Source organism: Bos grunniens, chromosome 4 (genome assembly GCF_055505025.1).
Source record: "Bos grunniens cultivar Pamir isolate PY7600 chromosome 4, Bosgru_T2T1.0, whole genome shotgun sequence".
Classification (NCBI taxonomy): Eukaryota; Metazoa; Chordata; class Mammalia; order Artiodactyla; family Bovidae; genus Bos; species Bos grunniens.
In genome coordinates this window covers 107,510,649-107,530,902 of record NC_141168.1, presented here as the reverse complement: position 1 = coordinate 107,530,902, position 20,254 = coordinate 107,510,649, and the positions used below count along the sequence as shown (strand labels likewise).

The 20,254-nt window shown below is 41.9% G+C and overlaps 1 protein-coding gene across 7 annotated transcripts in view; it reads left to right on the top strand.

Moving 5' to 3' along the window:
- The window catches only part of ASB4 (ankyrin repeat and SOCS box containing 4), a 273,176-nt gene that overhangs the window by 248,147 nt on the left and 4,775 nt on the right, over positions 1-20,254 (top strand). For 4 of the 7 annotated variants that reach the window (XM_086397777.1, XM_086397778.1, XM_086397779.1 and 1 more), the window contains 2 exons: positions 6,702-6,815; positions 7,995-10,505. In XM_086397777.1, coding sequence (XP_086253903.1) covers positions 6,702-6,815; positions 7,995-8,183 — 303 coding nt within the window. In that variant the 3' untranslated portion in view covers positions 8,184-10,505. Of the gene's footprint in view, positions 1-6,701; positions 6,816-7,994; positions 10,506-20,254 lie in introns of those variants that run through there. The other 3 variants (XR_015162998.1, XM_086397775.1, XR_015162999.1) reach the window with 2 other exon arrangements.

The following is a 20,254-nucleotide window of genomic DNA, read 5'->3' as shown; positions in this document are numbered from 1 at the left end:
AAAAGACTCTGATGCTGGGAGGGATTGGGGGCAGGAGGAGAGGGGGCCAACAGAGGATGAGATGGCTGGATGGCATCACTGACTCAATGGACGTGAGTCTGAGTGAACTCCAGGAGTTAGTGATGGACAGGGAGGCCTGGTGTGCTGCAAATCATGGGGTTGCAAGGAGATCGGACATGACTGAATAACTGAACTGAACTGAACTGAACTGAACCTCATAGGGTTGTCAGAAAATTCAGCATATATTTAACACAGGCCATGGCACATTTAAGTTCTCAAAAATGGTAGCTGTAATTTTTTTTCCTATGTCCTCTCTCCTGCCTAATAGGATTCATCAAGCTTCAGACCACAGTCCTCTACCTTTTCTGTTTATATTCATTTAGAGTGTAACTGGGAGAAGGCAATGGTACCCTACTCCAGTACTCTTGCCTGGAAAATCCCATGGATGGAGGAGCCTGGTAGGCTGCAGTCCATGGGGTCAGTAAGAGTCAGACATGACTGAGCGACTTCACTCTCACTGTTCACTTTCCTGCATTAGAGAAGGAAATGGCAACCCACTCCAGTGTTCTTGCCTGGAGAATCCCAGGGACGGGGGAGCCTGGTGCGCTGCTATCTATGGGGTCGCACAGAGTCTGACATGACTGAAGCGACTTAGGAGCAGCAGCAGCAACAGGCTCAGTGTAACTGAGCCTGACCAGCACATTCTGTGGTGATTCACAAATCTCCTCCTCCATCTTGACCTTCTCATTAGGGTATCTATTCATGCACATTTTAAACCAACCTAGGACATAACACAGGACATACCTTCTGTTCATTGTCTGACCATCCTCAGATTAGAATGCCCTTCCCGTTTCCTCATTTCCATGGGTGGTACCCTATTTGTGCTTGATCTCGGGTTTCAAAGCTGCATTCTATACTCTCTGTATCTGATGAGTCATTAAACCCTACTTGTTCTTTCTCGCAGCCTCAGTTACCCTTGCTGCTCATGACTAACAGGGAAGCTGGCTGACGAGCCATCTGGTGCACTCCCATGCCTTGATAGCCTCATTTTTCCCTTTGTGGTCATGGTGCTCAAGAGACACTGATGATCTTTTAACTAATAAGTTAGTCTTTTATTATTTACTGGCATGCATTGCTTTTGAACTCTTTGAAATATCTATGTCTTTTTCTCTTCAACTAGGCTGCAAGCTCCTTGAGGACAAAAGCAGGATACGAACTCAGAATTACTGTCACAGTGCTTAACCCAGTGCTCAATAAAGGCTTCCCCATGGGATGAATTGATTGAATATAACCCTTTCTTATTAAGAGTATGTTTTTTGTTGTTGCTTGTTTTAGCCACTAAGTCACGTGTGACCCTTTTGCAACCCCAAGGACTGTAGCCTGCCTGGCTCCTTTGTCCATGGGCTTCTCCAGGCAAGAATACTGGAGGGGGTTGCCATTTCCTTTTCTAGGAATATGTAGTTTTCTAGATAACATAGCTAGATGTAAATATGTAGCTTCCTAATGCCTGTTAGGTCGGTCCCAAGCTCTTCAAGCCGACCTTCTAGTTATACTGTCAGCTGGCCCCATCTTACCTGCTCTTAACTTTATCTTCCTGAAATGGGCCCTTCAGTCAGGTGACCTTGGCACACACACACACAACTGGGTATTAAAATGATCATCCTTCCACTGTAGTTTTGTTTGAAGTCCCAAGACATTGGGTACTTACCACCTCACACTGAAAAATGCAATGCTACACTACCTAAGAAGGACTTGTAAAGGAGGTGGGAAAAACCAGTTTTGTGACTTTTGCCCAATAACAATAGCTGGAGGTTCAGAAGGACCAGGAAATTAGGAAGAAAATTTCCTTCAAAAAGTTTTAAGTGCAGAGCCATGCCCACTTTCTAATGGTAGGCATACTGGTTTATCATAAAGGGTAAAACTCGGGAATAGACAATTAGAGGTGATACATCGGGCAAGGCATGGGGAGGGTGCACAGAGCTTTCATGCCCTTTGGGAGCACGTCGCCCTCCAAGCACTTTGATGTGCTCACCCACCTAGAAGCTGCCTGAAACACCATCTTTTAGGGAGTTTCATTAGGTGTGACTGATGAAATCATTGGCCACTGGTGGTTGAACTCAATCTCCAGCCCCTCTGTCTTTCCCTGGTGGTAGAAAGCAAGGTGTGTAAAAGTTTCAAGCCTCTAATCAGGGATTGGTCTTTCCAGTAACCAGTCTACATCTCGAAGCTCTCTCAGTTCAGTTCAGTTCAGTAGCTCAGTCATGTCCTACTCTTTGCGACCCCATGAACTGCAGCACGCCAGGCCTCCCTGTCCATCACCAACTCCTGGAGTTTACCCAAACTCATGTCCATTGAGTCGGTGATGCCATCCAACCATCTCATCCTATCGTCCCCTTCTCCTCCTGCCTTCAATCTTTACCAGCATCAGGGTCTTTTCAAATGAGTCAGTTCTTTGCATGAGGTGGCCAAGGTATTGGAGTTTCAGCTTCAGCATCAGTCCTTCCAATGAACACTCAGGACTGATCTCCTTTAGGATGGACTGGTTGGATCTCCTTGCAGTCCAAGGGACTCTCAAGAGTGTTCTCTAACACCACAGTTCAAAAGCATCAATTCTTCAGTGCTCAGCTTTCTTTATAGTCCAACTCTCACATCCATACATGACTACTGGAAAAATCAAGGTTTGACTAGACGGGCCTTTGTTGGTAAAGTAATGTCTCTGCTTTTGAATATGCTGTCCAGGTTGGTCATAACTTTCCTTCCAAGGGGTAAGCATCTTTTAATTTCATGGCTGCAGTCACCATCTGCAGTAATTTTGGAGCCCGGAAAAGTAAAGCCTATTGTCATTTCCATTGTTTCCCCATTACCATGAAGTGATGAGACCAGCTGCCATGATCTTAGTTGTCTAAATGTTGAGCTTTAAGCCAGCTTTTTCACTCTCCTCTTTCACTTTCATCAAGAGGCTTTTTAGTTCCTCTTCACTTGCTGTCATAAGGGTGGTGTCATCTGCATATCTGAGGTTATTGATATTTCTCCCAGCAATCTTGATTCCAGCTTGTGCTTCTTCCAGCCCAGCCTTTCTTATGATGTACTCTGCATATAAGTTAAATAAGCAGGGTGACAATATAGAGCCTTGATGTACTCCTTTCCCGATTTGGATCCAGTCTGTTGTTCCATGTCCAGTTCTAACTGTTGCTTCCTGATCTGCATACAGATTTCTCAAGAGGCAGGTCAGGTGTTCTGGTATTCCCATCTCTTTAAAAATTTAAGAATTCTTAAATTCTCTCTAGGAGCCCCATTAAGAGTTACTTCATTAGCATAACTGAATGATGTAAAGGAGCTCCATTAAGGAGCTCTGTGTGTTAGGAACCAGAGCAAAGATCAAGTATGTATTTCCTGTTTTCCCACATCCACAGGTACCTCCTTTCCAACTGCAGCTTGAAATACGCCTAGACTATGGGAGAGAAGAAACTTCTGAATAAAATTTAGAGTTTCAGTTATTAAAGTCAACATTTTTATTACTGAAATGACATTTTTCTCCTGTCTAGAAAAAGTTAAGTAGAGACAGGTGTGAGTCCTGCCCAGGGTGTCATGTCAGAAATGGAGAAGGGTTCTAGGCAGTGAGTTAGTGTGAGCAGGACAAGGGGAAATAATAAAGTGGTGTTTTTTTATAACCTTTGAAGCGAGTCTGTTTCAAAACAACTGTTATATTTGCTCCTGTAGACAGGTCTCTAAGGGCATGCAGGCAGCCATGACTGCACACACACACATACACACCCCTTTCTACCATTTAGCTTCTACAGTTGCACTCATTTCCTCCAAGAAGTCTTTTCTGGTTAGCCCAAATCACACAGCTCTCCTTCTTGGAATTCCTATAATTCCTGTTTTTCAAACCTAACACTTACATATATGAATCAACCATACATCTTCACTGATCTTTCCTTGTTTCATTTATGTGTTTTGCTTCTCATTCTTATAGTAAGCCTCTCACCAGAAACCAGTATATTTTACTCCTGGGATATGTCTCCTATATCCCTCCATTGTCACTTAATAAAGGCTGCCTGATTGATTCGTCAGATGTGTCCAGACTTCATGGTGACATCAGAGGTTGGTTAAATATTCAGTTTAGTCTAAGATCAGATCATATCAGTTCAGTCGCTCAGTCGTGTCCGACTCTTTGTGACTCCATGAATCGCAGCACGCCAGGCCTCCCTGTCCATCACCAACTCCCGGAGTTCACTCAGACTCACGTCCATCGAGTCGGTGATGCCATCCAGCCATCTCATCCTCTGTCGTCCCCTTCTCCTCCTGCCCCCAATCCCTCCCAGCATCAGAGTCTTTTCCAATGAGTCAACTCTTCGCATGAGGTGGCCAAAGTACTGGAGTTTCAGCTTTAGCATCATTCCTTCCAAACAACACCCAGGACTGCTCTCCTTCAGAATGGACTGGTTGGATCTCCTTGCAGTCCAAGGGACTCTCAAGAGTCTTCTCCAACACCACAGTTCAAAAGCATCAAATCTTGGGTACTCAGCCTTCTTCACAGTCCAACTCTCACATCCATACATGACCACAGGAAAAACCATAGCCTTGACTAGACGGACCTTTGTTGGCAAAGTAATGTCTCTGCTTTTGAATATACTATCTAGGTTGGTCATAACTTTCCTTCCAAGGAGTAAGCATCTTTTAATTTCATGGCTGCAGTCACCATCTGTAGTGATTCTGGAGCCCAAAAAAATAAAGTCTGACACTGTTTCCACTGTTTCCCCATCTATTTCCCATGAAGTGGTGGGACTGGATGCCATGATCTTCGTTTTCTGAATGTTGAGCTTTAAGCCAACTTTTTCACTCTCCACTTTCACTTTCATCAAGAGGCTTTTTAGTTCCTCTTCACTTTCTGCCATAAGGGTGGTGTCATCTGCATATCTGAGGTTATTGATATTTCTCCTGGCAATCTTGATTCCAGCTTGTGTTTCTTCCAGTCCAGCGTTTCTCATGATGTACTCTGCATAGAAGTTAAATAAACAGGGTGACAATATACAGCCTTGACGAACTCCTTTTCCTATTTGGAACCAGTCTGTTGTTCCATGTCCAGTTCTAACTGTTGCTTCCTGACCTGCATACAGATTTCTCAAGAGGCAGGTCAGGTGGTCTGGTATTCCCATCTCTTTCAGAATTTTCCACAGTTTATTGTGATCCACACAGTCAAAGGCTTTGGCATAGTCAATAAAGCAGAAATAGATGTTTTTCTGGAACTCTCTTGCTTTTTCTATGATCCAGCAGATGTTGGCAATTTGATCTCTGGTTCCTCTGCCTTTTCTAAAACCAGCTTGAACATCAGGAAGTTCACGGTTCACATATTGCTGAAGCCTGGCTTGGAGAATTTTGAGCATTACTTTACTAGCGTGTGAGATGAGTGCAATTGTGCGGTAGTTTGAGCATTCTTTGGCATTGCCTTTCTTTGGGATTGGAATGAAAACTGAGCTTTTCCAGTCCTGTGGCCACTGCTGAGTTTTCCAAATTTGCTGGCATATTGAGTGCAGCACTTTCACAGCATCATCTTTCAGGATTTGTAATAGCTCAACTGGAATTCCATCACCTCCACTAGCTTTGTTCGTAGTGATGCTTTCTAAGGCCCACTTGACTTCACATTCCAGGATGTCTGGCTCTAGGTGAGTGATCACATCATCGTGATTATCTGGGTCGTGAAGATCTTTTTTGTACAGTTCTTCTGTGTATTCTTGCCATCTCTTCTTAATATCTTCTGCTTCTGTTAGGTCCATACCATTTCTGTCCTTTATCGAGCTCACCTTTGCATGAAATGTTCCTTTGGTATCTCTGATTTTCTTGAAGAGATCCCTAGTCTTTCCCATTCTGTTGTTTTCCTCTATTTCTTTGCATTGATCTCTGAAGAAGGCTTTCTTATCTCTTCATGCTATTCTTTGGAACTCTGCATTCAGATGTTTATATCTTTCCTTTTCTCCTTTGCTTTTCGGTTCTCTTCTTTTCACAGCTAAAACCTAAAGCTCAATCTTCGTGTCTCCCGGTGGAAATGCTGGCTCCTTGACTCAGCTTTCTGTTTTTGTTGTTGGTGGTGGTTGCCCAATGAACTGTTGAACAGAGCATGCTAATGAAAGAGCTAATCTTCATTCAGTCTTTCGTTTATTGCTGATGAAGGTGAAAATAGCAGTGAGTGTAGTTTGGAATATGACACAGGTCCTCTTTAGGCATTGTGCTGGGAAGATGCCTTTGATCAACATTCACACTGCTCTATAGTTTGTGTTACCTCATAGTCACCAGTAGGCTTAAGTTCTTGGTTTATGAATATTCAGCTTTTTGCTGATAAAACTTTCTATAGAAGTAGAAGAGTTTCCCAGACTTCTGGAAGTATATTTTGAGATCAGCCTCTCTCAAAATTGCTTCAGTTACAGGCAGGACATGCATTTCATCAGACTTCCATCTTGTTTGTTAGCAACCTCTTTTTCACTTTGTCCCAAATGATGAAGGAAATAAGTCTTATGTTTCTGATCCTCCCATCTACCACAGGAGCTGGCAGTGTGTGAATACTCAAAAGCTTGAGACTTTGTCAGAGCATTTCAGGGCTAAAAGGAGGCTTATAGGTCCATGAAGCCTTGATGTCTCTGTGAGTGGAATGGACGGGTCATATATGTGCACTGAACAAATAAAACTCTGTGGTGTCTCCATAGGTGATACAGGCCTGCCATTCATATCCCAGAGCAATTGAAGTTGTTGTGAACGCCTATGAACACATCAAGTGGAACGTGAAGTGGAAAAGAGCCATACCTGATGATGACTTGGAGGTAAAGCATCCATTCACTTCCTCTGGGTTTTCACTCCCCAGGACTTCCAGAACACAATGGAAGTACAGGAAATTCTAATTTAAAAAAAAAAAAAAAAGGGTTTTGAGAATGCTTTAAGAATTTGAGAATGCCACTCCAATATGAGACAAAGGATTCTAAAATGCAGGTGTGAGCATAGATAAATAAATAGGTATGTAACACTTAGGAGCATCTTGGGAATTTCTCCATTAAGGGGCAAGTTGAACAATTATATAAAGTTGACAGTTTTACTTTCTTCCCCATCAATTTAGATGAATTTAACAACAACAACATCATTTGGGATTGCTCATATAGCATTTTTACCAGAAGATTAAACTGTTTTGTATAGATTATGTCACTGACTTTAATAAACTGCTTTGTATAGATTATTTTCATTCACTTTTAAGTATCCTAAAGTCTTTAGTAAGCAGGTAACAGAGTATTAAAAACGGTGGGACTCCCCTGGTAGTCCAGTGGTTAAAAGTCCATCTACCAATGCAAGAGATATGGGTTCCATCTCTGGTCTGGGATGGATCCCTGGGATCCTACATGCTGCAGGACCACTAAGCCTGTGCCCCGCAACTACTGAGCCCCAGCTCCAGAGCCCTCAAGCCAAAGCTGTTGAACCGTGACTAGCGAAAGCCCACACGCCACAAAGAAGACCCAATGCAGCCATCAATATATATAGAGAGAGATAGATGGATAAAATTGTGGTAAAAATGTGTATAACATAAGATTAAAAAAAAAACAACTTTGTGATGACTCGTGCAGGAAGCTTTGCAAAGCTGAGTCCTCATGCTGCACATGAAGTTTGCTGCCTTTGTGAACCAGCTGTTTCATTAGCCTTCTTTTCTTGGCTTTAGCCACCACAGCTGTCCCCAGCATGGGAGAGGTGTTGGCCACAGAGGGCAGAGCTCACTGGGCTTAGAGGCCAATGGCTTAAATGTAATGTTATTCTGCTACTTATTAGCTGCCTGTAGCTTTGAAAAGTTGCTTAACCTGTCTTAGCTTTATTATTCATGTTTAATTTTGCCTCACTGTCAGAGACTGTGGAAAGCTGCCATTAGATATAAAGTAGGGACTAAACACATCACTGTTGATTTCTATTGATGTAAACAGTGAGGCTTTTCTGACTTTAACATGTCTTGCCTTCCTTTTCAGAGACACTGGGATTTTTACCACTCTCTCTTCACCGTGTGCAGTAACTCTCCAAGGACTCTCATGCATTTATCAAGATGCGCCATTCGAAGAACGTTACACAGCAGATGTCACAGAGTAATTCCTTTGCTTTCCCTCCCATTGTCATTGAAAAAGTACTTGCTTTTAGAGCCGGAGGGAATCATTTATTAAGCCTTATGAGGCAGAAGTTCCCAATCCTAGATCTTCAAGTGGACTCGCTGGGTAGACACAGTTTGCATAAATAAAATGGTACTTGGGTTGATTATAACACCTCAGGGATGTCAAAACACTTTGCAAACACTGTGTCATTAATCCTAGGGTATCATGGTGAGGGGAAATAAACAGAGGTAAAGTGAAGGTATTCTCAAAAATAAGAGCAGATTCAGAAGGTACTGACGTAACAATAATAATGCATACAGTGCACTTACTTGGTACCTGCTATAATGTTGTAAAAATTTTCGTATTATCTCATTTGAGAGGGGACCCAGGTTTTCTTACAACCAATCTCATTTTCTCTCCCGTATCAGTAATAAGTTTACATCACCCTTCAGTTGCCAACAAGCAAGGCTCGTGATAGGCCTCTTAATCTTTGTGTCCTCCACCCTCTCCCACTTAGCAGAAATTACTGTTGCTAGTTTTGCCAACCCCTTTCCCCATACTGAGCTCCTCAACTTACTTTCAGTGAAGAAAGCGTGAGCAGAGTCAAAACAAGGGGCTCTTAGAAGCAAATTAGAAGTGAAAAACAAAGACGTATCCACTTGAAAGTCAAAATATTCATGTTAACGCACTCTCACTGAGCCAAAGACCGGAGATGCAAAGGTGAATCCGAAGCAAGGACTCCAGCCTTCCAGGACGTCGTCATTTAGCAGAGGATCCAGACATTTCAGCTGGGAACTGCAGTGGCAGGTGTCGGGGGCGAGCACAGATGCAGGTTCATTCTCAGTGCCTCCCTTTGTAAGTCGTGCTTCTGATATGAAGTGTGGTTTTCTTTGAAGCCTGACGATGAAGAGTGAAGGGATAGTGTGAAGCAGAGGGGATCTCTGGCTGCTGTGAGTGTGCATGGAAAAGGACTCACTCTCAGTTTCCTGGCACATCTAGATATTTCTATTTTCGTATCATTTGCTGCCTTGTACTGTCCCAGGTTCCTTGGGGAAAATATTGCACACTCAATGGCTCCCGTGTATGTGACAAAGAAGTTTTAGAACATGTGTGCGAGGAAATGTATGAAAGGACTTAGTCTGGTTACTTTAGTCTTTTCATGTAAGAGACTGACATTTCAGAGCATTTTAGCTAGAAGATGAGAATTTTGCTGGTGATGGCTGCGTGCAGAAAGCACGTAGAAACACTTTGAAAATAGTAGAAGTTTGAGAAACTTGGAAATGCTAGTGTGTTAATCAGGTTTGTTAACGGTTTGCAGAAAGAGAAATGTAGATGGCTAGCCTTTGGACTTCATGGTTTATGAGGCTACTTTTCACTTCACGTATTTGTTCTTGCTAGTCACTTTTAGATATGCTCAGAGACTTTCAGCATTACGTTTTAGAGCTTAGATCAGAAGTAATTAAGCACAAATAAACCTATTTGCCAGCTGTGAGCAGAGTTTTTTTTTCCAGGGCTGGGGCGTATGTACATGTGTATGTGTCTCCATCTGGTTGAAGTTTACAGGCTTGAGTTTTGAGTAGAGATGAGGTCAAATATTCCACTAGCCTGCCATCTAGACTGGGCTTCACATCTTGGGATTTGCATCCTCCTGGGGCTGTGTAGGAAAAATAATGTAGATGCAATAATCTTTCTAAAGTATCAGTTCTACTCAGATATTTTGGGAGGAATATTTTGTACAAAAATGAGATCTGTATTATGGACTAGAATACTGTATATGTGTGAACTAGTCATATAAAACATGATCCTTAAAAAGAACAAACAGTTTGCATGCAGCAAGTGGTGTAGAACACATTCTAGAATGCCAGGTGGAGCTGTTGCCCACCCCCCACCCAGTTTCAGGAGTATTCTGGAGAAATATTTGTGATGCTGACTTAAACGGTAATGCTGAGGCTGAGGACGAAAGGAGAGAGGATGTTCCTTGCCTGGGGAAATAACGTTTCTCCGGCTGCCTGCTGTGCTTAGACGGTCTGTTAATCTGGTGTATGATACAGAACAACTTGTTTTGGATGGTTTATTTTGTAGATTTAAAATTGTTTCTCCTCACCTTTGAACCTTCATTTAGAGGACTTAAATAAAGCTCTTCCCTTTCCTTTCATCTTTGTGAGTTATCTGTTGATAAGACTTTTTCCTAACGGACTCCTCAGCAGTTAGACTAAAGAACTCTACATGATTCATTGCTTTCTTCCACATTGAGAAAAAAGAATGAGAAGATATGCCTGTAAATAAATAATATTTTAAAAGAAAGTAAAGGGTAAACACAAGTAAAAAACAGGTGATTGCTTTGAGAACAAAAAAAGTGTTTTAACGATAATAAAGAAATCGTGCTGAAGCGTAGTCCTCTGTCCTCTTGGGTTTCTGATTTCTTTTCATTCTCATCATTCAAGCAACCATGAGCAGGAGCAACAGAGGAAATGATATCCTCGTGATATAATTGAAAAAGAATCTTTCACGTGAAAGAGAGTCTTTGAGATGAGGGAAAGACCACCCTTTCTGTTTTCTCCCTTCTTAGCTAGACACACAGGCTCTGTTTTTAACTCACCCAGCGTTACACTGTCACTGTCCTTCCATCCCGAACCCAGTGGTCTCCAATAAAAAACACGGCAGTCAAAGCCAACTCTAAGGATGAAAAAAGTAGCGGACCGTTTGCAGTGGCTTATCAATACTGGAAAAAAAACAGCTGAGCCTTATATTTTTGTTACTCAGCTGATTGATTGTTTTCAACTACACACTTTCAAAACTTTTTAGAAAAATCCAATGATCTATTTTTTTTTGAAACGCAGACACCAGATCTAGTAGATGGAAGGAATTCATTGTCATTTTCTTTGGGGTGTGAACAGATGCACTACAGTGAAGTGTTAGAAGTTTTGGCTCTGATGCCTAAGTTTTTATCCTGACTCTCAGCCTAATTTGACCTGTTATCTGGGGGAAATGACATGCTTGCTCCATGCCTCAGTTTCCTCATTTGTAAAGATGCAGATGGTAGTGGCACCTACCTCATAAAACTTTTATATGATCACTTTGAAGTGCAGGGAAGGAAAAGTTTTACTTGACCCTCTTAGGGTCCCTGACTGGGTCTTGAAAATTAAACTGACAAAGACAGATTAACAGGAGGAAAGAGCATATATTTAATATGTGGCACATGACATGGAAGCCTTTATAAGGAAATGAAGACCCTGAAGAAACAACCTTGAGTGTTTTCATACTAGGTTTGATGGTAAGTGGGTAGTTGTGTAGAAATATGATAGATTAAGGACTATGAGGTCAGTGTGGTAAACTAGGGAACGCCTGGGAATCCTAACTATTCATTAGGATTCTTCTTTTTAAATTAATTTTTGCTTTATTATGTTGTGTTAGTTTCTACTGTACGGCAAAGTGAATCAGCCATACATATACACGTGTCCCCTTCTTTTTGGACTTGCTCCCCATTCAGGTCACTACAGTGCATTAAGTAGAGCTCTCTGAGCTATACAACAGGTTCTCCTTAGTTACCTACTTTATACAAGCATTGATAGTATATATGTGTCAATTGCAATCTCCCAATTTCTCCCACCACCGCTTTTCCCCCTTGCTGCTGCTGCTGCTGCTGCTAAGTCACTTCAGTCATGTCCGACTCTATGACCCCATAGATGGCAGCCCACCAGGGTCTCCCATCCCTGGGATTCTCCAGGCAAGAACACTGGAGCGGGTTGCCATTTCCTTCTCCAATGCATGAAAGTGAAAAGTGAAAGTGAAGTCGCTCAGTCGTGTCCCCCTTGGTATCCATGTATTTGTTCTCTACATCTGTGTCTCTCTTTTTGCTTTACAAATAAGATCATCTGTTCCATTTATCTATATACATTAATGTACGATATCTGGTTTTGTCTTTCTGACTTACTTCCCTCTGTATGACAGTCTCTAGGTCCATCCATGTCTCTGCAAACGACCCAGTTTCATTCCCCTTTTATGGCTGAGCAGTATTGCATCGTTACGAGTCTTCTTGATGTCCCTTTGTCTTAGAAGATAAGGGTGCTCCTTTCCTCCAGATTTAGGGAGAACACCTCCTGAAGGAGGGTTTTATGACCTATTTCAGGGAATAAGGGGCAGGAATGGTCAGCATGATCTGCCTGTTTTTGCCGTTTCCTTGAACTCCTTCAGTCTAAAACAGTCACTATGCCAAGGTGCCACATGTGGAAATGGCATGTCTAATGCATCAGAGGGTTAAATCTTTAGTCCATTAAAGAACACAGAGCAGGGTATGGCATTCAGTAAGGACTTTAATATTACTGTTGTCCTTGTTACTGTCATATTCATTATCATTTAGGGAGAGCTACCTACCACTGAGTAACACTTTGATTGAGTGAAGCTGCAGCTGAAGGTGACTTGTGCTAGCTTTCTGTTCACTTTTGGAATTGCTTGTTGAGCTTCTTCTACGTACCAGGCACTTTGCTGGCAGCTGGGAATCAACGGACGAGCAGACAGACCAGGTCCCTGACCTTCTTGGGGTTTTTTGAGTTGGGGGCCAGAGATGGAAATGACACTGATGTGGAGGATTAGCAAACAGGCAAAATGATTAATTTGTGAAATTTTGCCCTTTTTTAAAGTGGGTTTATCAAGGATGCAATGACTCCTTTTGCCATTTCCTGAAGGCTGCGGAATCACTTTATCATGTGGATAAAGAGTGTCAATCAGCTGTTTCCATCTTCACTGAGGGAAGAGGAGGAAGTTATCTTGGTAACAGGAGGAGTATAGATTGGCAATTCAGATTCCCAGCAGTGAGGGTTACTGCACATCAGAGTGAATGCACAGGAAGGGTTGGAGGATTTAATTTAATTATTCTTTCACTTTCAAGGGTTTATTCAGTACTAATACACGTATGGTTCTGTGCAAAATATGGACAGAAGAAGGGAGTGTTGATACCAGATTCCTGCAAGGTTCACTTTCAGTAGCTCAAGGTTTTGTGTGTCTTTTTGGTCTATTTGTTTGTGTTTTTACTGAGTAGTAAGAATAAAAGGTATACAGTGGGTTTTTTAAAGTTAGATGCTATCTAACGGAGCTGTTTTTCTGTCAACCTGCCATAAAATGGTTGATTAGAAATGATTTTCAAAACCTGTATTTCAGTGGCAAATTGCCTTCCTCCTATATTTGGGCTTCCCTGGTGGCTCAGAGGGTAAAGCGTCTGCCCGCAATGCGGGAAACCCGGGTTCGATTCCTGGGTCGGAAGATCCCCTGGAGAAGGACATGGCAACCCCACTCCAGTATTCCTACCTGGAGAATCCCATGGACGGAGGAGCCTGGTGGGCTCTATATAGAGTCCATGGGGTCACAGAGAGTCGGACACAACTGAGTGACTTGACTTTATGTTTGGTTACACTTGTCACCAGTGAGAAGCAGTGTGTGAAATATGAAGAAACAACCTCCAAGAAGCAGTTGATTCTTTTCTCTTTTTTTTTTCCTTTTTCTTTCTTTCTTTTTTAATTTTAGTGACACTGAGTTGATTAGGTGTGCTGAAATATCTGATTTAGTAATAGGTTTTCTCACATAGAGGTATGCCTCAATGATATTGTATAACAACTATGCAAATATATGCTAATCCAGCCAAGGAAATAAAATAATGATGCTACCTTGTACTTCTTAAATTAAAGACACCAGTGGATTCGCTCTTAGTGCTTAATCAAGCGTGGAAGATTTGACAAAGCAGAACTGTCCTCATGTGGTGTTTTGGGTGGCTTTGAAGTAGAAGTTAGGTACCAGAGGTCTTCTCAAGCTCCCAGTGCCCAGTCATTGCCCAGAGTCACAAGAGAAGATGTTTACTCACTACCCCATATCAGATTTCAGGGAACCTGAAAGTCTCTGATTGAGAAGAGGTGGAAATTAATGGAGATTATAGTCAATTTAATTTAGGAAGCAAGACAAATAAACTCAGCTGCCTTTCAGAACACAAATTCTCTCTTTCCCCTGTTCAGGGTCCGGCAGGGTGACTTTAATGGGCTGCATCAGCCAGTCTCCTTCCCCCTGTCTTCTTGGTGGTTTCACTCAATGGGAAAACCATCAGGAGGCTGAAGAGCAGGAGGGGATGGAGATGGGGACACGTCCTGGCTCCTTCCCAGCTGGGCCTTCTCTTGATGGTGGATGAGTTCCTTCCTCAAGGCCACACTTCCTGCAATGAGCCCTTCTCCTAAGCTACTATTCTCCTTGATGAAATTCTCTTCAGTCACCCTTGAGTGTGCAGTTCATTTCTTGTTGGGATTTTGGCAAATGCATAAACCATGCATAAGACCGTGATAAGTCAGTGAGGTCTCAGGGGGTGGTCCAGCCGAGAACTGCTGTCAGTGTTGAGGGAAGAGAGGGGTCACTGGGGACCAGTGGTCAGGCCAGTGGTCCTGAGCTGTGACCTGAAGAAAGGGAGGGTTGGGTAATGATTTGAGTAAGAACAGGGCAGTGGAAGGGGTGGAGCTTAAGGTGAGTAGCCTCGGTGAAGGCGTAGAACTGTAACATGCAGTGAGCATTTACTATCAATTAGACAAGCTTGGTGCAAGTAAAAGATGAACATTTGTTGTAGAGAGTGGAGAGTGAGGTTGGCAGGGGTGGGTGGGATCAAGTCAGGAGATATCTTTAACCATGTGGAAGCACCGTGGGAAATCAATGGAATATTATTATTATCATAATTATTCTTTTCCACCCCTATAGCTTTAACAGTACTAATAATTATGATACAACTACATAACATATATTTTATGATTTTCAGAGCATCTTCATGATGCTTAATAAATATAACTGCCTTTACCATTACCTTCAACTCTTCGTCCATGACAAAAAAATTTACAATTCTGAAGATTTAGCTGTGAAAAAAAAAATCAAGCATTAGATTAATAAACTCTTTTCTTCCCATGTAAGACACTCCAATCAAATGGAATACTTTACTGGAGCAGAAAGGAATGATAGCCTTGCATTTTTTTAAATATCAAAAAGCTAAAGAATTTTTTAAATTGGGAAACGTTTTTAAAAAAGGGAAACCTTTTTTCCAGTGCAAAAGAGGATAAAGGGAACAGACACAAAATTGGGAGTTTGAGCACTGTTTACAATTCTTGCCACAGCAGTGTTCAACTGGTAAATTGTTTACAGAAGCACTGGCATAATTACAGCCCTTCAGGAACCCCAGAACTCCCAGTACTGCTGAAGTCAAAGGAACAACGAAAGGCCTCTTCATAAGGTGATCCATCAGGGAGAGCTCAGGTAGCACTGACTTGTTTCTAAGTAACTTTGACTGATTCTACGATAAAGATACATACAAAGAAACTGCCAAGCTTTGTTCCCATGCATTAGCAAAACAGGGTGACATGGGAGGAAAAATCTGAATTTTGGAATCCAGTAGTTGAGTTTTAATCTTGACTGTGCTACTTAATATCTGTGTGAACTTGGGCTAGTTTCTTAACCCATGGGTCAATTTCTTTATTTGATTAACTAGTGATTAACTATCTGATTTGGGAACTAAATGTAAAGCATCTTAAGTGTCTGGTGTTCAGTTGAACCCTAATCAATGTTCAGATGGTGCATGAGTCTACTTAGTGGGAGGCATTATCTAGAATATACCTGAGAACACGTAGAGCTTCTAAGACATGCTTGGCATGGACCATGGCCTTTTTTTTTTTTTTTTTTTTTGCATTTTTACTGCAATGATTTTTTTCTTGTGGTACCAAGTCTCTGAAGCAAACTGTTCCAATCCGACTTCATTAATGGTTCTCTGCTCTTGGCAGTTTGACCTGAAAGAGGTAGTGTAGGAGAGTGTTCTCCCTACTGTGAATCCGAGCTTTGGAACTACCGTCAGGTCTCAATTCTAAAAATAAACTCAAGATGACTTGAAGACTTACAGATGAGGTATGACATTTTAAAAATCCTAGAAGAGAACATTAGGCAAAACATTATCTGACATAAATTGTAGCAATGTTTTCCTAGATCAGTCTCACAAAGTGAAAGAAATACAAGCAAAAATAAACAAATGGGACCTAATCAAACTTATTAGCTTTTGCACAGGAAAGGAAACCATAAATAAAAAGACAACCTATGAACTGGGAGAAAATATTTACAAATGATGCAACCTACAAGGGCTTAGTTTCCAAAATATACAGATAGTGTAAACAGCTCTCTCTCTCTCTCTATATATATATATATATTTTTTTTTTTTTTTCAAAAAGCCTAATCAAAAAGTGGGCAAAAGACTTAAATAGACACTTCTCCAAGGAAGATATACAGATGACCATCAGGCACATAAAAAGATGCTCAACATCACTAATTATTATATGCAAATAAAAAGTATGATGAGGTATCACCTCACACCAGCCAGAATGCCCATCATCAAAAAGTCTACAAATAATAAATGCTGGAGAGGGTGTGTAGAGAAGGGAACCTTCCTATACTGTTGGTTGGAATGTAAACTGTTGCAGCCACTATGGAGAACAGTATGGATGTTCCTTAAAAAAGGAAAGATAGAGTTATCATATGATCTAGCAATCCCACTCCTGAACATATATCCAGAGAAAACTCTTTATTTCAAAAGGATACGTGCAACCCCAGTGTTCACAGCAGCACTGTATACGATAGCCAGGACGTGGAAGCAGCCTATGTGTTCATCAACCGATGAATGGATAAAGAAGATGTGGTATACGTACACAATGGAATATTACTCAGCCACGAAGAGAAGGAAACAAGGCCATTTTCAGCAACAATGGATGGACCTAGAAATTACCATTACTAAGTGAAGTCAGTCAGACAGAAAAAGACAAATATTATATGATGTCACTTATATGTGGAATCTTAAAAAAATGTTACAAATGAACACATTTACAAAATAGAAATAGACTTACAGACGTAGAAAACAAGCTCATTACCAAAGTGGAAGGAGGGGGAGGGATAAAGTAGGAGTTTGGAATTAGCAGACACACATACAGAACATAGAAACAACAAAGTCCTACTGGATAGCACAGGAAACTATATTCAGTATCTTGTAATAAACTGTAACAGAAAAAAGAAGTCTGAAAACGGAATCACTTTGTTGTACACCAGAAACTAACAACATTGTAAATCCACTGTACTTCAATTTTTTTTCCAGTTTTATTTTTTTTTAATTTATTTATTTTAATTAGAGGCTAATTACTTTACAATATTGTATTGTTTTTGCCATACATCAACATGAATCCACCCCGGGTGTACACGTGTTCCCAATCCTGAACCCCCCTCCCACCTCCCTCCCCGTACCATCCCTCTAGGTCATCCCAATGCACCAGCCCCAAGCTTCCTGTATCCTGCATCGAACCTGGACTGGCAATTCGTTTCTTATATGATATTATACATGTTTCAATGCCATTCAATTTAAAAAGTTAAAATAAAAATAAAAAATGCATCTCTGAAAAAAAACCAAACTGGAAAGCTCAAAGAAGACAAAAAGATCCACAGCAAGTTTCATTAATCTCCTGGTTACAGTTTCAAAGAAACCTGCTCTGCCCTTTGATCTGTGAATAAGGAAGAGATCTTAAAACCACAGTGTTCTATCCTGTTTTACATAATCCGGAGGAAAAAAAAATTACAGTGAGTTTCTCTCCGTGTGGCATGGAAATGGACAATGTCATTAGTAATTCCATTCGTCTGATTTCTATTTTCTGTCCTACTTCCCTCTCGCCCTCTCTCTCTCCTTTTCCCTTCCCTTCTTGTCTCTTATCCTCATTTTTTAGTGTCCTTGCTGCCTCTGCTTGGCCAGGATCTGAGTGTGGGCTATGCCGGGGCAATGCTGGTGAAGTCTTGTGACTGTCAGTCATTAATGAGAGCAGTATCTCCTGCAACTTTGCTTCGGGATGCATGAAGGTGACACATAAGTCATGCAGAAACTGGGACATTTTATGCTTCTTTCTCCCTGTCTAATTCTTTGATTCCTTGTTCTCAGTCTGAAAGCCACAATTATGGAGGAATTTGTTTTCTTCTTAGCAATAGATTACAGGTTAGAGATAAGGGTCAAGCTTGAAGCAAAAACTACCAAAGAGGTTATGAGAAAAGTTTCCAAGATGAGACCTGCATGATTCAGGTCTGTCTGCCTTGGCAGTGCCAGAGAAGGGGCCTGGTCACCAGTTTCGGTTCTTAGCATCCCACATGCTGCTGTGTGTGTGCTTGCTAAGTTGCTTCAGTCGTGTCTGACTCTTTGCAACCCTGTGGACCATAGCCTGCCAGACTCGTCTGTCCATGGGATTCTCCAGGCAAGAATACTGGAGTGGGTTGCCATGCCCTCCTGCAGGGGATCTTCCCCACCTCTTATGTCTCCTGCATTGGCAGGCAAATTCTGCCAATCTCTTATGTCTCCTGCATTGGCAGGAGATCAAACCCGCATCTCTTACATCTCCTGCATTGGCAGGCAAGTTCTTTACCACTTGCACCACCCAGGAAACCCACATATTGCTGCACCATCAGACAACTCTTCAGTGAAATCTTGTATTTCCTTTTGGAAAGAGCAGAAGAGTTGCTTCCCGAGATCATCTAGAAGCTAGCTGGCCACATGGATGAACAAAGCAAGTCAGCCACACTGGATCAGAATTCCTCTCTGCCACTCACTCCCTCTGGGACAGTTTCTCTCTTTGCAACTAGGGGCAGTAATCACCTCATTGTAGAGTTGATGGGAAAGTAAATAGAAATGAGCATGTTTAGTACAATGCCAGGCACATACTTAATATTTATAAAGTGGTGATTATTATCATAATCCTATCCTGCTTGTCTTTTCCTGCTGAACTCTGTAAGTTTATAAATGACTTGTGGGACCTCTCTGGTGGCTTAGTGGTAAAGAATCCACGTGCCAATGCAGGATGCCCATGTTCGATCCCTGGGTCAGGAAGATCCCGTGGAGAAGGATATGGCAACCCACTCCAGTATTCTTGCCTGGGAAATCCCATGGGTAGAGGAGCCTGGCAGGCTACAGTCCATGGGGTCCAAAGAGTCAGGCACAATTTAGCAAGTAAACAACAACAACAAAGTGACTTGTAGGCCCCACACATGTTAGAAACGTTTAGACACACACAGGTCTAGCAAACAGGTAAGTAGAATGCATGGATACATCTATTCAAGAATATGCCATCAGTATGCATTGCAGCGCACAGGAGGAAATCTGTGCATTTCTAAACACAGGATACATCTAAATAAATCTATGGGTCCTCTCGCAATGTGTTGATATTTGAGATGGTCTTCAATAGTCCTTACATTTTTTTTTCTGCCTTGGGACAGGGCTGACTAACTCATTGAACAAGTTCTGCCTCTATATGTATAGTTTACCTTTCTTATTTAGATATGCAGTTCAGTTCAGTTGCTCAGTCATGTCTGACTCTTTGTGACCCCAAGGACTGCAGTGCGCCAGGCTTGCCTGTCCATCACCAGCTCCAGGAGTTTACTCAAACTCATGTCCATTGAGTTGGTGACGCCATCCATCTCATCCTCTGTCATCCCCTTCTCCTCCCACCTTCAATCTTTCCCAGCCTCAGGGTCTTTTCCAATGAGTCAGTTCTTTGCTTCAGGTGGCCGAAGTATTGGAGTTTCAGGTTCAGCATCAGTCTTTCCAATGAATATTCAGGGCTGATCTCCTTTAGGATGGACTGGTTGGATCTCCTTGCAGTCCAAGGGACTCTCAAGAGTCTTCTCCAACACCACAGTTCAAAAGCATCGATTCTTCAGTTCAGCTTTCTTTATAGTCCAACTCTCACATCCATACATGACCACTGCAAAAACCATAGCCTTGACTAGACAGACCTTTGTTGGCAAAGTAATATCCCTGCTTTTTAATATGCTGTGTAGGTTGGTCATAACTATTCTTCCAAGGAGTAAGAATCTTTTAATTTCACGACTGCAGTCACCATCTGCAGTGATTTTGGAGCCCCCCCCCCCAAAGTAAAGTCTGTCACTGTTTCCATTGTTTCCCCATCTATTTGCCACGAAGTGATGGGACCAGATGCCATGATCTTAGTTTTCTGAATGTTGAGTTTTAAGCCAACTTTTTCACTCTATCTGGTGCTTAAATTTGAGCTCTCTTGAGATAGCAGAAGGGTGGCATGTCCTTTTCCCATCTGCGGCAGGCAGGT